Source organism: Trichoplusia ni, chromosome 20, assembly GCF_003590095.1.
Source record: "Trichoplusia ni isolate ovarian cell line Hi5 chromosome 20, tn1, whole genome shotgun sequence".
Classification (NCBI taxonomy): domain Eukaryota; kingdom Metazoa; phylum Arthropoda; class Insecta; order Lepidoptera; family Noctuidae; genus Trichoplusia; species Trichoplusia ni.
The window spans coordinates 5183365-5208496 of record NC_039497.1 but is presented as its reverse complement, the minus strand read 5'-3'; the positions used below and the strand labels follow the sequence as shown (position 1 = coordinate 5208496).

Sequence of the window (25132 nt, the reverse complement as noted above, 5' to 3'; positions counted from 1 at the left end):
CATTACGTTTTACATTATGTATCAAAACGCTCCTCATAAACTTTTTATTAAAGTGGTTCATAAATCCAGAAAGAATTGAAGTCGACAAACAAATGACTATCGTGCTGTCACCTTCTCGACGAAAAAAGAATACCAAAATAGTCCATTGACAACGCAAGGTTCCACGTTCCGAATGGTCAAATGACTCATTCATTCCATCTTAAAAAAAGTTCACCATCAATCAACAGAAAAAAAATAATCGTCTGTCACGAAGAATTTATTTCACTGTAATATTATTTTTGTTGTAAAATAATAATAGATTAGTAAAAAAATTCCTTTGTTTTCCTGTTTCGCGTAATTTAAACAATAATTGCAACCATGTTAGATGTCTGTCCGTAGCAGTGAATATAACATTACTCCGTCATCGTGCGATTGTCCCAAGTGCTCCGTGTCTTATTTAACTTTGTGAAAACATTTCTGTGAATTGCGATGTTGTGCAGATAGTCAATTGTTGTGTACCGCGTGTGAAATGTCACAACATGGATGCCCAGAGAGACTGTCGAATAGATCTAAAGGTTTCCAGGATGACGGACCGAGCCAGTCTACGATGGAGGTTCTTGTGGAGACACTCACTGGAACCGCATTTGAAATGACCGTGTTGCCCACGGACACCATATTTGCCATTAAATCGAAGATATTCAGGGTTGAAGGTGAGTCGTACGTGCGATTGTGTATTACACAACTATATGTGTTGTTTGACAGGGTAGGCTCGAATGTGCGTCATCCACGTTCGACAAAGGATCCTGTGGTGTTTGTACGACGTAAATTACTGTACTTAGCTGATAACCCAGCTTGGAAAGGCGAAACCATCGTACAAGGATAATAAATTATGTTTACAGGGCAAAGTGAATGTGAATTAATAAGTAAGTAATTTAATTAAGTCATTGTGTAAGGAGTTAAGTCCAATGGCAATGTAAACAAGTATGTATGTGCAGCTATATCTGTGTTGGTGTATCCAGCCTGGAGCTGCACAATACCTTGTGTTTGTATACAAAAACTGTATGGGCCTCTTTCATTGCCAATCAAAATAGCACAAACAAACCAGACTAAGTTAATGTAAACTTTCCATGCATTAATCTGATTAGTGCTACATGTTCAGTCTATTTCTGTTCATATAATTATAAGTCTCATTTTCCCAGCATAACCCTGCCTGGCAGAATACCAATATAACACAAAAAATGATATTGGGGCAGGTTATGGGCATTCTAAAAAAATATGACATTGAACAAGGTTCCCACTAAAGAGATTTGTATGGCTTCTGTTACTAAGCAGTTCTAGTCTAGATTATAATTAATAATCAAAATATTTTTATTTTTAATACAATTCCATTCATCATAAAATATGATTGATAATCCTTACACTTAATTTAAATAGAGTATTTCCTAGTAAGGTCCATATTTATCATTCAGTTTTCTACACACATTACACTATAGAATTTTTGATGTTTCTTTTTATCTATAAAATAATCTAGTTTTTGAATTACAGAATCTACAGTTCTGGTTGAAAGCAAACTATTTTTATGAGGCCCTTTGCAAGCCATGTTTGTTTTTACCTTACTTTTCTTAACTTCCCACTTAAAGCATCTTACAGGAAGCCATTGATGCGTTTCATGCATTCATACTTACCTTGGCAGGAAAAAAGTTGAACAACACATAAATACCTGTTATCTGTTACAATGAAGTGACTTTGTAATCTTATGCTTCCTTCTTCAGCAGAAGGACACTCAATGTATTGTGTGCAACTGACTGACTCACAAACATTGTGTGCATTGACGGGGAAAAGAGATAATATGAGTATTACAAATACCAAAACACACTTTATAAATTATATTGAATTCTGTGAGTTTAGTTCTCAATGATAATCACATTGTCATATTGATACTAATTTGGTCTGGTTTTTGGTGTTAAAATTAATGTTTATTTAAAGACATAAGCTTATTTCAGGATCTTTTACAAAATTAACCTCAAGAGAGTACAGATAAAGAAGTAGAAATTATTTAATTTTATTTCATGAAAGTAATTAAAATGCTTAACAATGAAGTGTGTATACACAATGCAAGACTTAACAGGTGTTTTGAAAGCTTCAAGAGTTGATAAATTAACATTCAATTTATAGTGAAACCAAACAGAGTTAAATACAGTTTTAGGTCGCAACTTTCAATTGAAACATGCATACACGTTTGTGGAGCGATTATGCTCACGCGCACATTCGGAAATTCCCGTCTAGGACTCTAATAGAGTGGTCATCACGCGGCGATGTCTCGGCCCGCCTCGCATCGCTTGTTATTGTACTTCTATTATTTGGCTATAAAAATAGACGCGTACCTAATGGCTTTTTGAACGAAGTCATATTAGTTTTTTTTTTATCTCTTTTGGGAGACTTCATATCCTCTTAAAGAGCGATATCTTCGAGTCTTAATTCACTCGGTTTTTGCTCGGGTTCCGTATCACAGTACGTATTGTTTTACGCTTATACCAACTCGATAGCCTATAAATAGAATGAGAATCAATTTTATTGAGTGATGTTTCTTTTTTTCCCCTAGCTCAGATCGATCTGGTACTTTCCTCAAAAGACCAGTCCAAAGAAATACCGTGCACTGGTTTATGCATTTCTATTCGCATTTAAATTGTCTGGACTTCAAAAGAGACTGTGACCCCTGAGTTTGTTTCGACATTTCTTTTCAAAGTAGTCATAGGAAATAACGATTCCAGCGTTCTCAAAAAAAAAGACTTGTAAAAGTGATGATATATCCTACTTACAGAATAAACGATTTCATTTCATTGGAACTGTTTTTATGGATGGAATGGATCTTCAATTCCGGTTCGGAATCCTAATAAATATGAATGTATAAAATCACGCGAACAGCTGATGTTATTTCAGGATATAAAGGTGTGATCAAAATGTCAGTTGTATCGCTCAGGTCAATGGGGTTTATGTTAAAAACTTTGATGTGATGCCAAAACGATCGGTTTGAGATATGTGTACCGCGGCCCGCTCTCATATCGTTCTATTGTGATTGATTTATTGCCGCACGCTCACACAATTTGTGTGGAACCCGCTTAATGGCTGCCGATTCAAAAATAATATTGTTTGAATGTTTAATGTTTGTTTGACGACCTGAATAAACAGTTTTAAAGCTTGTATAGGTACATCTAGGCCAAACAGGCCAGCACTAAATAATGATACAAATGTAATATTCAGGAGTCCAAAGGCCTAATCAAAAGGCCTTGACCCCTAGAGAGGTGGCTGTGGTAGGCAAATGTGAACAGTTGCCTACCCATATCGTTCTAAAAATAGAACAAGTCTAGCGTCTTGAGGGCGACCTGTGTCCATTAATCAGGCAATATAAAACCCCGGTCTGCGTAGAATGAAAAATATAGTCGGCAATCATTCTAGAATACTCTTTTTGATGACCGTATTCGTCCATCGGAGAAAGAAAAGAAAGATGTATTTTTCGTTGAATTTGTTCTGCCTACCTGCGGTATTTTATCTCGAAGAGTATCGAGAACACCTGAGAGAATTTCCAATAAGCGATTCAATGTTTATAAAAAGCGTACTTAACTTTTCTCTCAATGTAAATATTATAAGTCTTGAATAAAATTATGTAAGTTTATGTTATATGTTTCCCCATGTTTTGTTTCTCCCAAATGACGCACCAGTGGCGGTGACGACGGCACGTGCCGCTACATCGTGACGCATTTGATGTCGCAACCAGATGACGCCCGCTCTACGTTACGGTAGAATTGTTGACAAGAAATTCGCAATCACAAATAAAATTAACTTTGTGTTCTAGAAGATTAAACCGTTTTAGTGTTCCGTAACAATATGGTTAAGCGGGCAGCTGTTTGCGTCGCTTTGAAACAGATGCCCTTTGCAATACGCTACCTGTAGCAGGCACGAATGGAAGATTGTAGACAATAAATGTATTCGCTTATTTTATGTTAGTTATATCAGCTCATGTGAGGCTATTCCTTCTACGCATTTATTTATAATTAGCAGCTTTAACTTTCTTCTTGGTGATGACTTTATTTTGAGCCATTGCTACCACTTACGTTTCTCTCGCAAATACAGCAAGGTCGTCTCACCACCTACGTGGCGACTGACCCCGGTGTCCAGGCGTCCAATAGTGACGTGATCTTACAACATACGGAAATTATATCTATGGTCATAAAGCAGGCGAACATTTCGCGATACTTTTATTAGTACATAAAAAGCTATATCAATTTAGTTTAATACTCTAGTCACATATAAACAAACAATAGCCTCGGATTTTACAAGCTTTTTCGCTTCACGGAATTTTATAGTACAACCAATAGATTTGTCATTGTAATCGGAATTGTGACAGCGTCGGCCCGACTTATCTAGAACATTCTATTCAGATTAGTCACTATCACACATCTGTTTCTTTTTTTTCTAAAAGAAAGTTTGTATAAAGTAGTTCACCATGGTGACAGGATGATTTTCTCTTGGCCGCCCTCCAGGCAGTGAATCACGTAGCCGGCGCACGCGCAGATTGCCACTTATCAGATGTTATAGTTTTATAAAGTCATTGCCAAATTCGTTTAAATTCAGTCTTAAACGCCAGTCCTGTTGCGAAATATATTCAAGGTCCCGTTCAGACATGGATATTTTTGTTATGATTTTATTTTGATATAATGATAAGTATATTATTGTTTTACTTAGCGTGTCAATATACAGAAATATATTTATCTAGAGTAATCTGTTCTGTACTCAGTCACACGCCACAGAATTTTTATAACAGTTTTATTTTGCTACAGTTTTTTCACTGTACAGGTATGAAGACAGTTCATTAGATCGATTCAAAATTTGAGCCATTTAAGAACAGACACCTCATTCAAACGGCTCACGTGTGCCATAGCCATTAAATATATATAATTATATACTATCACTTGAAATGTCAACAAACACAAATAGTCAATGGTCATTAAACATGGATCTGATAAGCTCAGGGCTTTGAAACACGTTCTATTATAACTATACTATATTTATTTTAACACTACCCGATCACATGCACACATATCTTTTGAATTATTGCCATGTAATGTTTTATCTTTATAGACAGCTGTGGGTCGTAAAACCATTATTCTTCATATTTTGGAGAATTCTAATAAATGCAATGATTCGGTAAATTAGGGCAATCAGCATTTTTAGTATGTGTAATTTGGTGAATAAGATAAAAAGATCTCTGTACACGATGTACAATAATATCTATTCAGGTTTCACCCTCAAATATGTTGAATTGCCTTTCCCTAAAAATATAATTTGACCTTTTCAATCGTTTCGCTAGCTAGAACGACGCATTTGAAGAATTAATGGAGATCAATCGATCGAGAGACTGAAACATAGGCATTGGTAGACCTGTAGATTATGACGTCAACTTAGTTTAGAGCTCTTGCAGTTTGGCTTATTCTTTCCCAACCTTTCTAACCTCCCAATGACCCAATGTGAACTAGGCAACTTCTCTTACGACACTAGGAAGTCTAGAGCTGATTTAAGAGTGCCATGGTAAAGGCATTGCTTAAAGAATCGGTGTGAAGTGGCTCAAGACAGAATAGTCTAGAATCAAATGAGGAAGACCTTTGGTCTGCATTAGGGCACAATTAAGTTACACAAAATGAGGGTCAAGACGCCGAAAGAAACAAAGATGCAGTTCTCTTGACTTGGTGATTTGTGGGATTATTTCTCACATTTCTCACCCACGACCAATAATTGTGTGTTGAGGTGTTAGCTCTGTGTCTGGGTTTTATTTATCCATCTATGTATATAAGCAAAAGAGGTCTGGTTTGACCAGTAAAGTCTCATCATAGTAGGGGTGTAAAAACGATATGAAGAATGTTTGTTTGCGCAGGTATCCCGGTGTCCCAGCAGCACCTGCTGTACAACCTGAAGGAGCTGGAGGACTCGTCGTCCTTGCGCGAGCACTGCATCGGCGACGGCGCGCGACTGCGGCTGGTGCTGGGCATGCGCGGCGGGCCCATCTCCACGCGCCGCCTGCCGCCGCCGCCCAACGCCGAGCCCTGGCGCGACATCGAGCGCCTGCTCGACACCAACAGGTAACCCGCAATGTTGTACTGCTATTACTTTCAGGTCGCTTACTACGCGGCCGTTGTTAAAACGACCCTGCGTTACGAGTTTAGTACTTCAAAAGCAGAAAGGAACTTTTAAACGCTTACTTTGTTGCCTCTCAGTCTGTTTTGAGTTAACTTTTTTTTGTACGAAATATGGTAAGTACATGAAGTTGTTACAGTTTTTGAATTAGATCCTATTATTATACTTTACCGTTTTGGTATACAAATGTCTAAAATAGTTGACTGTTTCCCCTGTTACTTTTATTGAACTTCAATACTTTATTTTGATACCAAACCCCAATAAGTATAATACTATTGACCGAATAAAGTAATGATAGAAAAATAAAGGTTTTCTCGTAATTTCACGAATTAAAAGTACGCTAGAAGTCGATTCCTATTTGAAGCAGTGTTGACATGTATATTTGTATAATGCCCAGAGATGACGTGGACTGGGGCAGCAGCGGCTGCAAGGTGACGGTGCTGGTGTTCCGCGACGGCGAGCGCGTCAACATGCTGCGCGTCAAGGAGAACCACGACGGGACGTACTCGCCGCTCGAACACAACAAATGTAGGAATACCATACTCTGTTATATGTTTCACTTAGTACAAATATTTGTGTCACTTGTAATTCTTGCTGGATTTTTTTTTGGAATCAAGTTAGCTCTTTATGTTTATTTATTGAATAATATTTATTGTGTAGAAATATAAAACTTTGCTATTACTCAAGATCGCAGCTCTTGGATCTGGTGGTAAATCCTTTGGTCGGACATCATATTTTATTATTTGTCTATGTAACGTATACCGTGTGCCTGCAGTCTCTTCGGCGTCTACATCCCTGACGCAGCTGGTGGAGCGCGAGGCCCCGCGGGCGGGCGGGGCCGGGGCCGGGGCCGGGGCCGCGTCGGGGGCCGGGGCCGGGGCCGGCTCGCTGCACGACAACGCCGTCACCATGACCAAGATGCTGGAGCTGCGCCGCCGCATGGAGGCGCTCTCCGTACAACGGCCCGCGCACGACCACAGACAAGGTGCGGCTAGGAAGGAGTGGTGGGACAAATAGCCAGAACTTAAATTAAAAGAACAGTCAATAACAATAGAATTTTCTGATCCCCAGATAAAGTAGACATTCAGAAGACAAGGAGCGAGGAAACCCTATCCGTCCCTAGTTTGTTAGACGACAGGCCGGGGCCGCTGAAGCAGCGCGCGGGCTCGTACGCGCTGAGCGAGGCGGACGCGTTCGCGCCGCTGTACGACGGCAACTACACGCGCTACGACTACGACTGCGCCTTCAGCGACCGCTACACGCTGCTGCCGCCGCTGGCGCCGCCCGAGCCCGACGCGCGCCTGCCCGACGACATCCTGGAGGAGTGTCTGGAGCCCGACCAGCCGCCGCTGCCCAGCGCCATGGCGCCCGTCTCCGCCGCCGACTACGGTCAGTATACCACACACACACTCATCTATTTTGATGGTAGTAAGGGTTTCGCAATTACCGTATCGTAACAGTGATCACGTTGCGTCGCTACTTAGTCTGATTTTCCCAATCTCTCACTTAGATTAGTTTAAGCTAGAAGTCCTGTGTAGCGCGTCTGAGACGAACCTCTTTTATAATGAATGTTGTCCCGGGGCGCAGCGGGCCCGCTGGTGTGCGGCTCGTCCCGCTCGTGGGTGTCGCTGGGCGGCGCGCGGGGCTCGTCGCAGTCGGCGTCGTCGCTGCAGGCGCGCGCGCCGCCGCCGCGCCGCCCCGCGCCGCTCGCCGACGCGCTGTTCTCCTCCTCCACCTCCGACCTCGAGAAGCTCAAGAGGAACAGGTCAGTCTATATCTACAATTGTCTTCTTGTCTTTATACTTACTTCTTCAAATTTTCAGTAGTATAATAATAGTCTACAAATCGGTTTTTAGTTAGTTTTGGTTTCGGTTCGACTCCTAGAAATTTTTTTTTGTTGCTAACTAAATATGTTCTGTACTAAAATTTATATTCTATGGAAAAATACATAATTTTGGTTTTAAAACAGGATATTCATAGTAAAATTATTTTTAATAAATAGATTGTCTGTCAAAAGTATCTAATTAGTCCGTCAGACAGGTTTCCCAAAAATAAATAGAATAGATAGATAGAATACTCTTTATTGTACACCATAAGGAAAAACAATTTAGGCCAATACAAACAAATATGATGAGTACAAAAGGCGGTCTTATCGCTAAAAAGCAATCTCTTTCAGACAACCTTTGGATGTTATGGAGGCGTTTATGTTGACTTTGAAAAGAGAGAAAACGTTTTTAGTGCAATGAGTTGTATAATGTTAACAGCCGTATCCTGCCGGCCCTGTCCCGCCACCGGCCGCGCGAGCACCTGCACCTCAGCGACGAGCGCCTCGAGGCGGCCGGGGCCGCGCCGCCCGCCGGGGCCGGGGCCGCGGGGGCGGGGGCCGGGGCCGGGGCCGCGGGGCCGGGCGAGGCGCGCAAGGCCCGCGCGCGCTGCGGGCTGTGCCGCAAGCGGCTGAGCATCGCGACGCTGCACCGCTGCCGCTGCGGGGGCGCGTACTGCGCGCCGCACCGCTACGCGGAGGCTCACGGCTGCGCCTGGGACTACCGCAGCCCGCCGCGCGCCGACCCGCCGCCCGCCGCGCCCTACCTGCCGCGCATCTAGCGCTCCTCCCGAGGGGGCTTTTCTAATCAAATCGTTGTGGAAACCCTAAAAAAATCTATGTAACGGTTCGCTCCCGGCGAGCCCGTCCGCGAGACGACCGCGCGGCGTCGGGATCGGCGCTCAAATTGTTATATTTTATTACTAAGGACCGACCGAACGCCTCGACGTGTCGGAACTCGAGTTCCAAATGAAAAAATGAGTTAATCCAGTACAAATGAAAAATAGAAAATATAGAAAACAAGTTATTATAAAAAGCAAGTCCGCCGCGGCGCCGTCGAGGCTCGGCCGGCGACGATCCCTCCCCTTGTTGTTATAGTGCGGACTCTTTTGAGTCGCTTGTTACGTGTCTTTTGTAAATACTTTCATAAGTAGTACTCGTAGTACAGGAAAGTATCTGTAATGTAAACAAAAGACTGCGATATGTAAAGTAATGCGCGTCCGCCGGCGAGCCCGGGCGCGGCGGCGAGCGTCGTCCGCGAGACTCGGCCCGATTGTTGTTGTATATTACTTTGTATAACACTAGATTAATTATTGCTTAAACATATTAATTTTGTATGAACTATTATAGTTGGCTGGTCGTGTAACGCTACTGAATGTGTCGGAGTCCGTCGAGGACGCCCAGTGTTTGAAGAGAACGTTTGGCGGTGACGGCGGTCGTCTGAACGCGTTGATGTTGTTCCAAATCACTAATAAGTAATGTGTATTAGGAGGTACTAACCACTTTCCAGTTAACATTTCACACTTAAATTGGCTTGCGCACCGCAGACGTTGTTCTCCAAACATAATGTACTGTTTAATGGCCTGTACTGTAAATATTCGGGTTCTATATAGATTAGAACTATTGATAGATATATTTTGTTTCCATATATTAGCATAGAATGTGACCCTCACAGACCACGGTACGCTGTGACGGTGCTCGGTGCAACACTACAGTCCACTCATTAATCATTATATTGTCGGCTGATTTGCCTATTTTTTCGTATTTGATTGTATAATTTAAGTTTATAGTTAATGTTTATTTGGGAGAAATAATTTTGGCTGATTTCGATAATAAATATTTATAACGCGAAAGCGTAAAAACAATTTATTTACATTTTCACACTAATATAACAAATATAAAACTATTATTTGGAATAATAAAATCTATTTAAGTACTAAAATATTTTGACTTAGTCCCGAAGTTGAAATACCTAACTAGTAACAAATGGAATTGTTTATAAAATTGAGCATTAGCTTTGAGTTCACAAGACTGGGTACTATATTAATATAATCACTTTATAACAATTAGGTCTTAGAAGTTTACATTAGTCTGATATATTAGAAATAAATCTTTTACAATAATAAATATACATTAAACAATGTTGACCTTCAATTTTTATACGAATTAGTATTAATAATATATTTTTATAATTAGTTTCTAACTACACTGGTTCTTCAATACTATACATTAACGAATTTTGACACACGAAGAGCACATAGTACTGTACAATGTTTGAACGTCACACATAGAAATGTCAAAAGAGGTGCGTGGCGGGGGTTGGTGGGAGATACAGTCATGATACACTGAAGTCAGATTCTATATCCGCCACGAAAAGGTTTTTCTATTATCTTACGACTTAACATGTCTCATGAGTACGACAGCTACAAAAAACCACTTCACTTAAATGTAATACTGCCATCTGTTGGATGACGTCAAAACTACAAGTTATCAAATAACTTGGTCGTCAGTTTCACGCAGGAAGCTCTCGAATATCGCGACGAAATTATCGATGCCTTCCCGGAAGTTCTCATCCACTGCCCTCTCCTCTTCCTCATTGAAGAACGCGTGAGCGAAGTCAATGACCTTGACGGTCGCCCAAGGACTCGGCTTGGGGGAGTCGTACGACAGCTGGTCGAGCACCGCCTTGTAGTCCATCTTGATCTTGCAGAGTTTGTCCTCGTAGTTGTGTTCGAAGGAGTGGTTGTGGGTGAAGCTGGCGAGGGCTTCCGACCAGGGCGAGCTGATGGGCGGCGGCGGGGAGAAGGACTCCTGCGCTAAGGACAGCGGCGTGAGGCGCACGGACTGCAGCTTCTTGTAGACAGGCCCGCGCGCGCTCAGCTGCCCGCTGAAGCTGTCCGCGCACGGGACCGACTGCCGCCGCGAGGGCCGCCGCGCGCGACACGCCGCCCTGCGGACACGCCGGTTAGCGAGGGGACTGCAGCGGGGCTGGGGCAGGAGCCACGGTAACGAACATCTCGTATGATTTGATAAATGATTTTAGAAAATTAAGTAAAATGAAATATAGGACCAGAAAATCTAAAAATCTATTTCATTGAAAGTGTATGGTAGCCAAGCTACGTTACAGTAAGTATTAAGTCCATTATTTGAAAGTATAAAATAAATCTAAACCACATAGGTGTATAATCATATCCTAATCATAATTACTACCACTTTTATACTCTATTCCGTTAGGTAAAGGTAAACAACTTGGTGTGTGTTAGTCTCAAAACTAAAAAGCAAGGTAAAAAAATAATAAACATTACCAAACCATTTATTAATAATTTAAGACCACCCTCAAAATTATTTGAGCCTTAGCCGATTTTTTTAGCATTAGCCTAGAATACAAAACTTGCCTCACCAGATCTTCTATTCGTAATTACGAATAATTATTCCCTCTTTAAACTAAGTTCCCGTATTGAGTGTATTCTGGAGAGGAGGCGCCGGTACTTGTGGGTAGCCAACTGCCTCTCCTTTACAAAAATTACGTGTTGAGTATGTCTTGATAACCACACCCCACGCACCGTTACCGGCGCGTGTACCATCTAAGCGGCAAACACCCTTTTTAAATGTGAGAAATATTCGCTCGACCCCAACTCATGCCGTGTAACGAAACCATAGCGCGATTCAGGATTGCCCTAACAACGCCATCTCTTGACAGAAAAAGGAACCTCTTTTTGTTATGGTGCGGTTTTAGGTAAATGTTTCTAAGATATTACAGCACAAATGTAAACACAATTACTTTTATTTATTTTTTTATTCGTGGAGTTAGAAAGAAGCAAATGGTAACAACTGAGTCGATTTATAAGTCAATACAATTGTTACAGAAATTGTAAAATTTGGCATGTACCTATGTAACAGACATACATAAATAAATAAATAAATAAATAAATAAATAAATGCGGACAACATCACATACATTGTTCTGAACCCAAAGTAAGTTGCTAAAGCACTTGTGTTATGGAATTCAGATACAACGAAGGTACCACAAACACCCAGACCCGAGACAATGTAGAAATGTGAATTTTTACATTGACCCGACCGGGGATCGAACCCGGGACCTCAGAGATAGCGACACTTTGAAACCGGTGCGTACGCCACTCGACCACGGAGGTCGTCAAAAAATACAAATCTTACAAAAGGCCTTAACTAAACTTATATTTACTTTACTATTTAATTTATATTCCTTTTTTCTTATTCCACGAATAAAACTAATGTTAATTCTATTTACATTTGTAAAAATAGCCGCACCATAACAAAACAAGTTCCTTTTCCTGTCAAGAGATGGCGCTGTTAGGGCAATCCTGAATCGCGCTATGGTTTCGTTACACGGCATGAGTTGGGGTCGAGCGAATATTTCTCACATTAAAAAGGGTGTTTGCCGCTTAGATGGTACACGCGCCGGTAACGGTGCGTGGGGTATGGTTATCAAGACATACTCAACACGTAATTTTTGTAACGGAGAGGCAGTTGGCTACCCACAAGTACCGGCGCCTCCTCTCCAGAATACACTCAATAAGGGAAATTGATTAATTGAGGATATAATAACATTATACTTAATTTGGTTTAGGTAGGTCAAGAGCAAGTCTAAATATAAAAAATGGTTGGGGTGAAATAAATTTGTAAGTATCTTTATAACTTTACATATTTTACTCATCAATGATCGTTATTTAATCTCGATTTCTATTAAAATTTTTAGTTTTGTAGAATAGAATTAAAAAATTGATGGGGCAATATGAGTTTCTTTTTTAGAACATAGATCAATATGAAATAGTTTGATTATTAGCTCAAAAAAAATCTTTTATATTCTATTTGTTATTTAAAAAAGTAAACAATTTTACTATATAAAATCTAAAACTTATACCTTGGTGTATGTTTTTATCCAAACATTTGTCATATTAAATATTATTATACCCGAGTAATTTGTATTATCTTTATAGTTGTTTTACTTGTTTTTGTCGATTTTTAGCCAAAAATACACATTAAGATTATTTCCCATTTAAAGTATGTACCCAAAGAGAGGCTAGTATAGTACAGGTAGGTGAGCGACTCACTGTTGGACGTCGGCGCCCCTGCAGCAGGCGCGCAGGCGCGCGGCGTCGTACACGAGCAGCAGCGAGGCGGCGGCCAGCGCGGCGGCGGGCTGCGCGCGCGCCCAGCGCTGCAGGCGCCACAGCGCGCCCAGCTGCTGCAGCAGCAGCGCGCGGCACAGCCCCGGCCCGTTCAGGTACGTGCGCAGCGCTGCCGCACGGGGGGAGGCTTTAGGCCCAATGGAACTACGTCGCGGCGCGGCGGCGGTGCGTGAGCGAGACGAATGTTCAATTCGCGACGCCACGTCACATCCGTAATTAATGCAACTAATTATCCGAAAATCAACAGGTGGATACCTTACGAAAATTATGTCAATGAGGTTTAGCGCAAAAAATTACTAAGTTATATTAATATATAATAAACCTATATAAGCAATACAATATAACTTTTCTAGTGCCTTATTCAGTATCATTATAAAAATGTTTAATCATAAATCATTAGTATCTTGTTTAAGTTAATTATTTTATTAGTTTCTTATTTGACCCTCTCCTGCAGTTACTAATAAGTTGATTATCTAAAACTAAAGCTAATTAAAAATTAAAATTTCTTTTTTTGGTAAATAGATGCAACCATTACCATCCCATTATAGGCAATCCATCAAATCAAAACTGAAAAGAAAAAATGCCATACAACATCTATACTTGTACAACATTAAAGGCACCCTCACCATCCTTAACAGCTTGTCCGTGCAGCTTCTTGCCGTAGTCCTTGTTGTACTTGCAGAGCTTGCCGCCGGCCACGCGGTACACCTGGAAGCCGGGGATACAGAACGCGTACTCCTGCTTGCACGCCGCGTACTTCGACTCCTCGTTCTTTATCTTCTCCGGCGTCGCTAAGCGGTCCCATGTTCTTCTGCCTACAAGTGATGGTTATTTTGGTGTTTTTCAGGTCAGACTTGTGTTGGCACTACAGATGGATTTTTAGCTAGTATGGGTACTTTCCGATAACGTTATTTTTTACCTATTCTACTGATCTATTTGACTTAACGAAACATGACGTTGAAACTGGGTGGGTGCCCGGTTGGGACCGGGTGAGTCCAGGTGTCGTGGCGCAACTTGGGGGATGCCTATGTCCAACTGTGGACCGCAACAGGCTGAATCGATTGATTGATGTTGAGACTGTAATAAAACCACAAAAATTCCGAGAGATATGCTTCTAATATTGTAAATAAAGCCATTTTACTGAGATCCCTCTACAGTCCAATGAATCCACTAAGTACCCTTGACCGACACTATAATTATATACAAACTCTCACCAATCTTAACATCCATGATGCAGGGCTCCAGCATCCTAAGCGTGAGGTCCTCAAGTATGATGTAGTCCTGTTCGAAGCCGTTGTAAGTGAACTTCCTGCAGCCGAAGTACTTCGGCACGAAGGACCGCAGTTCCAGGAGATACTCGTCTGTTGTGGTCGAGAGACGCTCGTAGAAGTCCACTTCACGCTTCTGAGCCTCTTTTATTATTGGCTTGAGGATGGTACCGTTGTTGCATTGAAGAAGACCTTGAGTGGAATGGAATGGGCAATTTTTTTTTGGTAGATACTAGGTACGTATACTAGGTAGGTATTGTAGGGTCCAAGGCCATGGACTGTCTGGATAGAAGAGTGATTTAGGTCGCCACACCACTGAGCGCAAGGTGTCAAGAGTCTGGATGTCTCTCTGTATGTAAATTGAATGTTTGTGACATCCCCGCAACATAAGGATTAATTTCCTTAACTGCATTAAGAGTCAGATTAGCGATTGTCTGATCAAAGAGAGACATGTCGGGAAGGTAGAGGTCTTTTGGCCCGCAGTAGGATAGAAATAGCTAGAAATATAATGGGTACCTATCTTTACGCCTCATAAATGATTTAGATTATTCTTTTATTTCAATGCTAGCGTCATTCCGTCGCAAGCCAACACTGATAAATGGGTGGAGAAAAAAAATATTTATATTTTATATAGAATATAGATCAGCTCGTTTATTTCTACATGGGCTTTTACATAATACTGAGTCTAGAACCTAGAGAGCCAAGGTTTTGTATCGTCATAAGCAGAGTCCATATTTCTATTTCTCACAAGAATAATAATTATCAATTACATATCGACTTCACGGCTTTAAAAACAAACATTGTACAATAAAATTATTGATAAGATATAGCCATATAAAGCAATTTATTAAAACAGCAATCTAAATAAGGAAAAAGCAGAGTATATGGTATCAAGAAATAGATTTTACATCAGGTCAATTAGTTTTTATTACGTACAGGTTGATTCATTTCTGCTGTCAACATTAGTAATATAATTTGCTGAGAACGCTAACATACTTCGCATGAAGGAAACTAAGCCCCATAACTGATGAAAGGTGGGACTTGTATCAGCGTCTACCGAGATATCGTCATATATTCGTAAGGGTACGCGCCTAGTTCGGGATACATAATTTTACTGTTGAAATTTCTCATTTCGTTAAGTTACGCGTTCAGTAATTTATGGATAATAAATATGGGTTTTTTATGGAAGAAGAAAATTATTATAATAGTTACTCAAACCGTCCAATAGGGTATCTACCATATATGGACCTAAAAATCCTTAAGTTATATTTCGGGATTTTCTCATGGCTATACCTTGTGCGAATGTTTCTATTTCAATAGTTAATAGCCGTCGTTACCTAAATACTTGGTGTCCTCGCACTTGTTGTGTCCGGCCACCTGCCGGGCGAAGGCCTGGATCTCTAGCGAGTCGGTGGGCTGCACCAGCGGCTTGGCCGTCATCTCGTCCTCCAGCCGCTTGATGGCGTAGTGCACCTGGTAGATGGACCGCTGCCGACGTACGCTACGCCGCTTTGGTTTCTCTGATACATCGTTCATTTATTCTTAAACCTGAAAATAAAGTTACTTATTAAATGCACAGTTTTTTTGCCTTTCTTTTTTAGCCGATGCGCAAGCGCCGTTAAACCGTTTTTATAATTAAAAGACTTAATAGTAGGGACTAAATAGTGCGCGTCCGCCAACAAACTGTTGTAAGTTGTATAAATTAATGTTAAATGACACAAGTCGTCGAAAACTCAATAAGTACTTAGGTACATATATGTTTTGAATCTGTAGTCTATAACAACCACTAATTGGGCAAACCAGTGACGTCAACATAATTTGAATTAAAAAAATAGTTCCCTGAGGATATTTCTTCTATGAAATATTTAAAGCCATCCAAATATTTAAATACACATACTATTATCAATAATAAAAAAAAAACTGTCTTAGTATTTACTATAGTTACACGTAATCGTATCAACAAAAACTATTATGGGTAAGGTAAAGGGCCGCCTTGTGTAGCAGTTGCTATTACCCTACATATCGCTTAATAATGTAACTGTCATTCGGAAAAACCCATGAAGCCATAACTTACATAAATAACTGTACACAACACACGAATATATCCACTTTGTCGCCTAGACAACACACAACACAAACTTAGACAGATACAACGACCTCCTTACACACACGTGACACCCTACCATTAAAGGATTACCGACCACAAGGAGACAAACGCGAATATTTATATCGCACTAATTAATTACTTAGAAGAGTGATGTAATGTTTCTAACACATTTATATACCCATAGTAAGTACACACCGTGGGGTCGTAAATTTTACTATTACTTCAAGTATTATCTACTATGTCCCGTAGTTGTATTAACATCGATCACTTTTTGACAACTAATGCGGGTGTTTTCACATTCAAATGATACTGACTTTTGTTCAGAATACATGGGTATTTAAGAAGTTGTTTTCCAAGTATTAAGTACATAAACGATGATAATATTTTTCCTAGAAGCCAGAAATATTGAAACAATGCTACAATAAATATAATTTTACATCGAGAATAGTTATTTGTTTGTGTGAATCATTAAAAGGATAAATTGGAATTTACACGTACGTTAATAGGCTGTTGCGGTTCTGGTATTGTATAGTTTTTTCTTCAGATAATTAGGTATTCTGAATATATCAATTTGTCAGTCTAGAACTCCAAAAGCAAGCTAATGATTTTGCGAATAATAAAACTGAAAATTGGTTGTTTGGTTGATATTCAAGGACCGCTAAATATGAAGGTACCTAAAGTTTAGAATAAAACCATACTCTCGTACCCACTTTTTATTCAAAACACTTGATTAATTACCGATATGCATTCGCAAAAACAACACAAAGAAATCACAACACTACTTTTAGAACAGCACAACGGACAAACAACAACGAAATAACTGAATGCATGACGATGCTTAATTGAAACAAATAACCATAAATATTTTGTTTATACCCTTTTCGCGAGCGAAATCAAAGTGCAAAGAAATAGATTCCGTAGTGGACTGAACAAATTCGCGACATTGATACAATTTCAGGGATAAGTACTGATATCTAATCGACGCATAAATCAAGATTGACTTGTCTTTATCTATAAATATATTACGGCGTTCGAGATAATGTTTTAAAGCGAAGGTTTTTATTTGGTTAGTTCAATATCAGTTGGTATGTTTGTACTAATATATGATAACATGATGATACATAAGCACACACACATACATAAGTGCATGGGTACAAACGATTCGGAATTAAATACTATACTTAAAAGAAAAATAGCAAAAAGCTCAAAAGGATACGATTTCTAATTTGAGAAAAGGGGAGAAAATGTTCTACCATTATGTGCTTACAAAATCAAAATTCATTTACCTACACAATGCTAACATGATAAAACTTTGAAAGTCTACCTAACTGCCAGCGCTCGCCAACGCTTACAGAATACTCTAGCTGCAAAGGGCGTAAACTCTTTGAACTACAGCTCTTCTCTGGCTCATACTAGAGGTAAATGCTAGGTAGGCTACCGTTTCATGCCAATTCATTAGGTACCCAATCGTCTATCATAGGATCTAAACAACGGGAATGATGATGCATGTACATATGTGGTACCTAGGTATGAAAAAAACTTTTCCGTTAGATAGGAAATAAATGTAACGCGGAAACGATTCATTTATCAATATCGTGTATTTTAAGAGTTCTTATCTACCGACTTGGTTTAAGTATCATCGTCCCCGATGAGTCTTTTTATCTCCGAAATAGTCACTACATTCCGTTAGAAACATGTTACCTGATCCTGATCCGGACTAGGTACGGCATAGAATTTTGAACGATTTCAGAAAAAGTGATTATCTAATAGATATTCGTAAAACCTATTTTGGATCAGCTAGAAACACACCATATCGCAGATTGGTTTGTGAGATAAAAATGATTTAGGCAATCAAGATTTTTATAAATTAGAATTACTGAAATAGGCGCGTATTCGTATCAAACAAGAAGATGCTTTTTACTTATTATACTATTTAATGAGAAATCAATTGTAGTGGAAATAAGAAGTGTAGGAAAATAAGAATCCAGGGCACGATTAAACCAACAGGATTTTCCGAAAGGATTACCGCGGCTCGGTAAGAAGGGAACATGGTGGGTGTTAGTCAGTAAAAGTTTGTCTTTCTCTTCCGCTCAATCCAAATCGGGAAGAATTATTTTTAATGATTTCCCATTCCAGAAAATAACGGGTAAGGTTAAAGGTGTAATAAAACTAATATAGAAATGATTAAATCTACCTATAATTCAAATAACACAACATAAACGAGATCACTTGTTATATTTATACAATCCTTCACCAGTTTTCCGTCCCAACTTCCCTTGCTCCACCAACTTGTCCAACATCGGTATCGGCTTGAACACGGGATGTCCCGTCCGTTTCAACATGATGCCGAGGATGTAGGTCTTGGTGTCGAGTCCCGTGTAGTCGGACAGCTCCAGCGGGCCCATGGGGTACCCGGCGCCCAGCCTCATGGCTGTGTCGATATCCTCCGCAGATGCGTCACCTGAAGAATTGTGAGCAGGTAATTGTATTGAAATATCGTTTCAAAGTAGACCCAGAAGGAGATGGTGGTATTAACTTGAGGCGTTTGGAAGACAGTGGTACTTAGATAAGAGTTGTTATCACAGAGAAAGGAGGAAGAAAAGTAAAGAGACATTTAACATGCAACAAGACGAAAACAGATGGAAAAAGGATATGTATGTAAATAAATATGTGCGGAGAGAAAACTTAGTGTAAGTTCGAAATTGATTTCAAGATTTCATTGACTTACTGTGATGACAAAAATGATGGATAGTGATAACGTTATTATAAGTCACTAAAATGATTAAATAAGATGAATGACCGACGAACCGATAAACAATACGAGCCTTTCCAAAAAATGCTATTTTCTACCTTTTACCGAAGTAAATTTGACGACCATTAAAACAAATAGGAAATTGTTTATTGATTTCCGTATAATTTATATTTAACATTGACGCTAACCAGTCAACTGTGATATTGAATTGAGCTTTTTACAAGTTTTTACAGGTAAAAAAAACTTTTTCTTATGGGAATTAATTTTTCAGACGTTTTGCTGCAGATACCCTTGAAGGGGTCTCTCCATTTCACTGGCCACCCGGCGGATAATGGTTACTTTATAATAAGCATATTATGACAATTTTTATCAGCTATTATATCGTGTAATATAGCACACGATTATTATCAGATGTGATGACGTCCACACAACAATTAAGTATATCTAAAGGGAGCTTAGAATAAGATGCATATCAATAAATATTTTAAGATTAGTTTTGTTTTTATTTTCGTATGAATTATTGTTTTTTACCTACTTCTTTATTACCGTGATGATTCCTTAGAATCCAGAAACCTTTCAAAGAGTAATATGCTCAAAAGAACTACATATTATATTGTTATGTGAAGAAGTAAAGTTGTTTTTTCCCTGAGAATAATATAATTGACTGCACGGATAGTCGAGTAATTGGTCACCACACCACACCCACTGTGCTTGTCGTGGGTTCAATCCCCGCGTAGGACACCAATGCTTGTTCTGAGTCAGGATGTCATTGTGCATGTATTGTGATTTGTATGTTTGTGAAACCCCCCGCGACACGAGGATTAAATCCTTAATGCGAGAATCGATTTTTTTTAAACCAAACAAAAAAACTAAGAACAGAAAAAATATATTTTTATTAGCATCATAAATATAACATAACAAAAAATAATATCTTTCTTTTCCTTCCTTTTCTTCACTTCTTGTTGTACTTATAGAATCCTTCACCAGACTTGATCCCCAGCTTGCCTTCCTTCACCATGTTCTCCAGGAGCTTGATGGGCGCGAAGACGGGGTTCTTGGTCTTCTCGTACATGACGCCGAGGGCGAACAGGTTGGTGTCATTGCCAGTGTAGTCTGCCAGCTCGAAGGGGCCCATCGGGTAGCCGGCGCCCAGCTTCATGCCAATGTCAATATCCTCTTTAGTGGCGTCACCTGAGGATTAGAATACGGATATAGGTTTTTTTTATGTATATTTTTGGGTTCGAAAAATGAGCGGAAGTAAATGAACAGTTTGGAGGACACAATTGCACCCCCACGGCGTTGAAATGGTTAGGCGTTATGATGATTAGTTGAGCATACTGTAAAGCATTTACTATATTTTGTTTGGTCTTAAGTTAAACTTAATAAGAAATAAGCAAGGTTATTTTCTATTAAACAATTTAAGTGTAGGAATAAAAAAAATAAATTGAATCACGAATTTTAACCAGTTGATAAGTTCTTTGTATAAGAGGAGCTCGTGGCTAAGCTATAACCGCATAAGTGATACGATCACAGGTTAAGCTATGCTTGACGCGGTTGGTCTGTAGATGGGTGACCATTTTTGTCATAACGAGTTCCTCCGTGTTTCGGAAGGCACGTTAAATTGTGGGTCCCGGCTGTTATTCCTACATCTTTGACAGTCGTTACAGGTAGTCAGAAGCTTGAAAAAGTCTGACAGCCAGTCTAACCACGGGGTATCGTGTTGCCCAGGTAACTGGGTTAAGGAGGTCAGATAGGCAGTCGCTCCTTGTAAAACACTGGTACTTAGCTGAAACCGGTTGGACTGGTAGCCGACCCCAACATAGTTGGGAAAAGGCTAGGCCAATGATGATGATAAGTTCTTTGTGAGGCTTTTGTACAATGAATTAAAAAAAGTTTGTCAATGGGTTAAATAAATATTCACGTCTTCATAATTTATATTAATAGAGTTTCTATAAAACTGGTAATGATAATAATGTTAAATAAATTAAAAAAGATAAGCGAAAATAAACGATTAAGGCCCGATTTTTCAATCGTCAGATAACTTTTATCTGAGGAATAAATATGTCCGTTTGACATATTTTCTATACAAAAGCTGTCAAAAAGTCAAACATATTCTTCGAATAAAAGTTATCTAGCAATTGAAAAATCGGCCCTAAATAAAATAAATATAATATGTACTTACAAAACAAATAAAGGAGCCAATCCGCATGCATATAATAAATTCCGAACACCAGAAAATAATAAAATACTTATAATAGACCACATTTGTAAACCCAATCCATAACATAAAATTACATTTTATAATGAGAAAGTAAAAAAAGAAACACATTTGCGAACTACTGTTGTATCGTTTCAAAAATGTCCGTGCAGTAGTAAAATACAGCAAGCGGCGATAAAATAAATGAGTAATACAAATCACACATCACGTATTGGTAATTGTGAAGATACAGAATCATCCAAAAATCCCAAACAATTTGAAACTTACCCATACATTACATAAAGCTAGGTTCCTCTTTATGGAGGCCTTAATTTTTGACGATATGAATTAGTAAAAGCTAATAAACCAGTAAAACCTTTTTTTTAACATTAATAGAAGACCCAAAGAGGTTTATTAATATATCAACCTCTCTCCAGCATTCTCAGGGCTTCAGCAGTGTAAGGTCCTAGCAGCCTGTTGACCACGAACCCGGGAGTATCCTTGCAGGTAATGCAGGTCTTGCCGACAGACTGGCCCCACTCCATCATGGCCTTGTGAGTCTCTGCTGAAGTCTCATCACCCTTCACCACTTCTAGAAGACGCATCACAGGCACTGGGTTGAAGAAATGAAGACCGCCGTATCTGAAAGAGTTTTAAACTAAGTTATTAGAGGTCAAATTAGGTAGAGTTTGATATGACAGCCTGTGGTACTGTGTAATTTTCTTTAGCAGATTACCACTTTGCTTAGTACGTTTCGCTCTTTTGATCAAATTGAGGATCGGTTTGATTCTAAATATACTCGACAGTATTCGTATGAGTTTGATTCATTTGACTGTGGTACCAATTCGGGATCGATAAAAAGATCATAGTAGTAGCTATTTTTAATAAATCATTTTGTTACATCTTGTAGTGGCTTTTTATATCGGTTTTCTATTTTATTTAAACATTGAGTCCTGGTTACCTGTCTTTCCTCTTGATGCCGGCACCAATTTCATTGACAGAGATGGAAGAAGTGTTGGTGGCCAGGATAGTGTGAGCAGGTGCTATCTGGAAAATATAATTGTTTTATGTTAATTGATTCCAAACCACAACCTTGACCACTTTGAACATAATTTAAGCATAATTAGCAAAACATCTTGTGATAGTGCTCATAAGTGGAACCAAGAGCAAATAAAGCTCTAAATACCAAGCATAGAGTTACAATACATATAACATTAAGATAGTATTTTTGCAATAAGCAGATTTTACTTGTGGGAGGAATAGAGATGATTGAATTGTACAGCAGATTTATATCAAAGTATTTACAAAGACATACCTGATCGAGCTTGTTAAACAGCTCTTGCTTGACATCCAGCTTCTCAACAATAGCTTCTACCACCAAATCTACATCAGCACCATCCTCCAACTTAGTGGACACCTTCACCCTGTCAAAGGATTCCTTCACAAAGCTGTCCACTTTAGCCGCATCTCCCTTATACAGCTTCTTGCCGACTCTTGTAAGGTTTGTGTGGATAGACTTCTGTGCTTTCTCCAAGAGTTCCCCATTCACATCTATGATGGTTACATTCTGGCCGGCTTGAGCTGCAACCTTTCATCAAAAATATAGTAGGAGAATTTAAAAATTATTGTTATTATTCTAATACCAAAAGGTAAGAAATACTTATAAGTGGAATTTCATCTATTTAAATTTCCTATTCTTAATATTTATAAGAGTATGTATTTTTAATGTATACTATAAGATATTTATTGGAAGGCAATGGCACATCCAAGTGGCCATATCAATGTAAAAAAGAGACTTTTCCCAGTGGGAGAAGCGGGCTGTTATTAACATTATGCTGCATAGCATATTTTGATATTAACATTATAATAGATAAAAGTATATCTTAGTCATCTGTATGAATATAGATCTTAATTAGCCCCACATCCAGCTTGCCATGTTTTCTAATCATTTAAAATAGAATGATAGACATTTAATTGAAAACAAGTACTAGTATTGGTTAAATTTATTCAACTGATAATGTCAATTGATAAACATACTTTTCAGATTATGATAAGGCTTATAAATGAAGGTGTATATGTTTATCTATGGGTCAAAGTATGTTCATGGGCTTTAAGCCAAGAGTAAAACAAAATATGATAAATGGGCATTAATCATTATTAATATAAATGAAGTAGGTTTATATAGTTAGTGTCAGGTTACTTTGAATAATGTAATATTTAACTGCAACTAAACTGAGTACAAAGTGCAACAGTTAATGATTAAGGAATAGTAATTTGCATGAAAAATTATTCAAGAGCTGATTAATGTACTCCATTGTTCTTTTATTATTATTTTTCTGTCTGGTTGTAATTTATTATGTGTGGGTAGACATTATAAAATATTATGTAAACTGATTCTATAACACTCATCTTACCACATTATAGTCAATGTAATAAAACTTAATATAAAATACAAAGTTATGACTATTTATAAAATGTAACTTATTGAGCTTAAACATCCTTATATATCCATAGTTATATTGTGTTTATGCAAGTATGTCACAAGATAAGCTGATTAAATGACTGCATTTATACATTAAACAGTTGAATAACCTCAGTATCTTATATATATGCTGCATGCGGGGGAAAGTTTGAATCACCATAAGTTATGTTACTAGATAGTAAAAGAAGCTTACCTGGGCGATTCCCGAGCCCATAAGCCCACCGCCAACTACTGTGACTGTTTTTATGGCATTTAAAGACGTTGATGATGAAAAGTTTCTAGTTATTCCGATTAATTTGTTCATTTTAACTTATTTTAGGTGATACCTTTACGAAAGCCGGCCGCGGAATGGCGTAAACAACTCCCACTTGAACTGAACTTCACGCTAAATGTGTACGAGCGATAATTCGCACGGTTCGGTGAGTAAAAAGTCGAATGAACCAGTTTGTTCTGAACTGGATATGAACGAAAATAAATTCATCCCCGCCACGAATTGTGCAAATAGCGATAAAAGAAAAATAATACCTTATCTAATATCTACAGAGTCATATTTTGACTTAAGATCTACATACTCGCCATAAAGGGATTTGTCGCTTGATTTGATAACACTACACATTTTGATAACTAAATTTATAGATAATTTTGAAATATTTTTTCTCCACACACTGTTTATTTATGAGACAATTATGATTCTTTTTACGTAAGAGTTCAGGGTTTTAAACATGTTTTATTAGAATGGTTTTATAAATGAAAACACTGTGAAAAAGCTTTTGAAAGAAACTAATTCTTTAATTTTAAAATTGAAGATTAAAAAAATCCTTAGCATAATACATGCTTTACTGAAAGTTATGTTAAAATCCTAAGAAAATATTGCATAACGGAGCGGCGAAAAACCACATGTTGATTTGACATTGAAAATGTACAGTTCGTTCAGAAACTTCAGATTATGTTCCAAATTCAGATCGATGTAAAACCACTAATAAAGCACAGTGTAATGCGCTGTTTTTAGAATAAGGTTTTAAAGATTCTGTTCCGTTGAAAATATATTTATTGAAAATATAGTAAATACATTCGGGATTTGATATGTTTTGCTAGCAAAAGTCGTCGTTCGGAGGAAGTAATCCTAAACGAAAGTTATGAGCGCCTACTATTTGTTTGTTGTTGC

At 38.7% G+C, this 25132-nt stretch overlaps 4 protein-coding genes and 2 non-coding genes across 11 annotated transcripts; 2 read left to right on the top strand and 4 right to left on the bottom strand.

The window, feature by feature from the left end:
- The first annotated feature begins 21 nt into the window (after positions 1-21).
- Positions 22-9852, top strand: LOC113503787 (AN1-type zinc finger protein 4-like). The gene is made up of 7 exons (XM_026885879.1): positions 22-689; positions 5909-6113; positions 6566-6696; positions 6944-7153; positions 7240-7557; positions 7756-7933; positions 8433-9852. Exons 1-7 carry the CDS (start codon positions 509-511, stop codon positions 8770-8772), a joined length of 1563 nt encoding a protein of 520 aa, XP_026741680.1. The 5' UTR covers positions 22-508; the 3' UTR covers positions 8773-9852.
- Positions 9759-24623, bottom strand: LOC113503788 (inositol polyphosphate multikinase). Of its 5 annotated transcripts, none has more exons than XM_026885883.1 (6): positions 24544-24623; positions 15767-15977; positions 14376-14621; positions 13788-13976; positions 13084-13270; positions 9759-10940 (listed from the first exon to the last, which is right to left on the bottom strand). In XM_026885883.1, the coding sequence occupies exons 2-6, from the start codon at positions 15963-15965 to the stop codon at positions 10481-10483; spliced, it is 1281 nt and encodes a 426-aa protein (XP_026741684.1). In that variant the 5' UTR covers positions 15966-15977; positions 24544-24623; the 3' UTR covers positions 9759-10480. The 5 variants fall into 5 exon arrangements, with proteins under 5 accessions (XP_026741684.1, XP_026741681.1, XP_026741683.1 ...); XM_026885880.1 differs by lacking the exon at positions 24544-24623 and adding an exon at positions 17413-17508; XM_026885882.1 differs by lacking the exon at positions 24544-24623 and adding an exon at positions 17035-17235.
- LOC113503997 lies at positions 11466-11596 on the bottom strand. Its single transcript, XR_003401528.1, has one exon. It is a non-coding gene; the product is annotated as a U11 spliceosomal RNA (small nuclear RNA).
- LOC113503996 lies at positions 12397-12527 on the top strand. Its single transcript, XR_003401527.1, has one exon. It is a non-coding gene; the product is annotated as a U11 spliceosomal RNA (small nuclear RNA).
- Positions 18714-24623, bottom strand: LOC113503793 (hydroxyacyl-coenzyme A dehydrogenase, mitochondrial-like). 2 transcript variants are annotated; one of them, XM_026885889.1, is made up of 2 exons: positions 24540-24623; positions 18714-18997 (listed from the first exon to the last, which is right to left on the bottom strand). In XM_026885889.1, the coding sequence occupies exons 1-2, from the start codon at positions 24544-24546 to the stop codon at positions 18762-18764; spliced, it is 243 nt and encodes an 80-aa protein (XP_026741690.1). In that variant the 5' UTR covers positions 24547-24623; the 3' UTR covers positions 18714-18761. The 2 variants fall into 2 exon arrangements, with proteins under 2 accessions (XP_026741690.1, XP_026741689.1); XM_026885888.1 differs by lacking the exon at positions 24540-24623 and adding an exon at positions 19387-19564.
- On the bottom strand, positions 20235-24442 carry LOC113503790 (probable 3-hydroxyacyl-CoA dehydrogenase B0272.3). The gene is made up of 5 exons (XM_026885886.1): positions 24161-24442; positions 22801-23073; positions 22447-22532; positions 21913-22127; positions 20235-20479 (listed from the first exon to the last, which is right to left on the bottom strand). The coding sequence occupies exons 1-5, from the start codon at positions 24269-24271 to the stop codon at positions 20241-20243; spliced, it is 924 nt and encodes a 307-aa protein (XP_026741687.1). The 5' UTR covers positions 24272-24442; the 3' UTR covers positions 20235-20240.
- Positions 24624-25132: the final 509 nt, after the last annotated feature.

Bases quoted from the DNA above. Each gene is read 5' to 3' on its own strand.
- LOC113503790 (XM_026885886.1), bottom strand. From the start codon at position 24,271: ATGAACAAATTAATCGGAATAACTAGAAACTTTTCATCATCAACGTCT. The intron at 23,074-24,160 runs GTAAGCTTCTTT...TTTTGATGAAAG, and splicing joins TGGGCTCGGGAATCGCCCAG to GTTGCAGCTCAAGCCGGCCA. The intron at 22,128-22,446 runs GTAACCAGGACT...AAACTCTTTCAG, and splicing joins GGCATCAAGAGGAAAGACAG to ATACGGCGGTCTTCATTTCT.
- LOC113503787 (XM_026885879.1), top strand. From the start codon at position 509: ATGTCACAACATGGATGCCCAGAGAGACTGTCGAATAGATCTAAAGGT. The intron at 690-5,908 runs GTGAGTCGTACG...TTGTTTGCGCAG, and splicing joins GAAGATATTCAGGGTTGAAG to GTATCCCGGTGTCCCAGCAG. The intron at 7,558-7,755 runs GTCAGTATACCA...CCCGGGGCGCAG, and splicing joins CGTCTCCGCCGCCGACTACG to CGGGCCCGCTGGTGTGCGGC.
- LOC113503793 (XM_026885888.1), bottom strand. From the start codon at position 19,414: ATGGTCGTCAAATTTACTTCGGTAAAAG. The intron at 18,998-19,386 runs GTAGAAAATAGC...ACAATTCTTCAG, and splicing joins CAAATTTACTTCGGTAAAAG to GTGACGCATCTGCGGAGGAT.
- LOC113503788 (XM_026885883.1), bottom strand. From the start codon at position 15,965: ATGAACGATGTATCAGAGAAACCAAAGCGGCGTAGCGTACGTCGGCAG. The intron at 14,622-15,766 runs GTAACGACGGCT...ATTCCACTCAAG, and splicing joins CGAGGACACCAAGTATTTAG to GTCTTCTTCAATGCAACAAC. The intron at 10,941-13,083 runs GTGAGTCGCTCA...GCGTGTCCGCAG, and splicing joins AGGGGCGCCGACGTCCAACA to GGCGGCGTGTCGCGCGCGGC.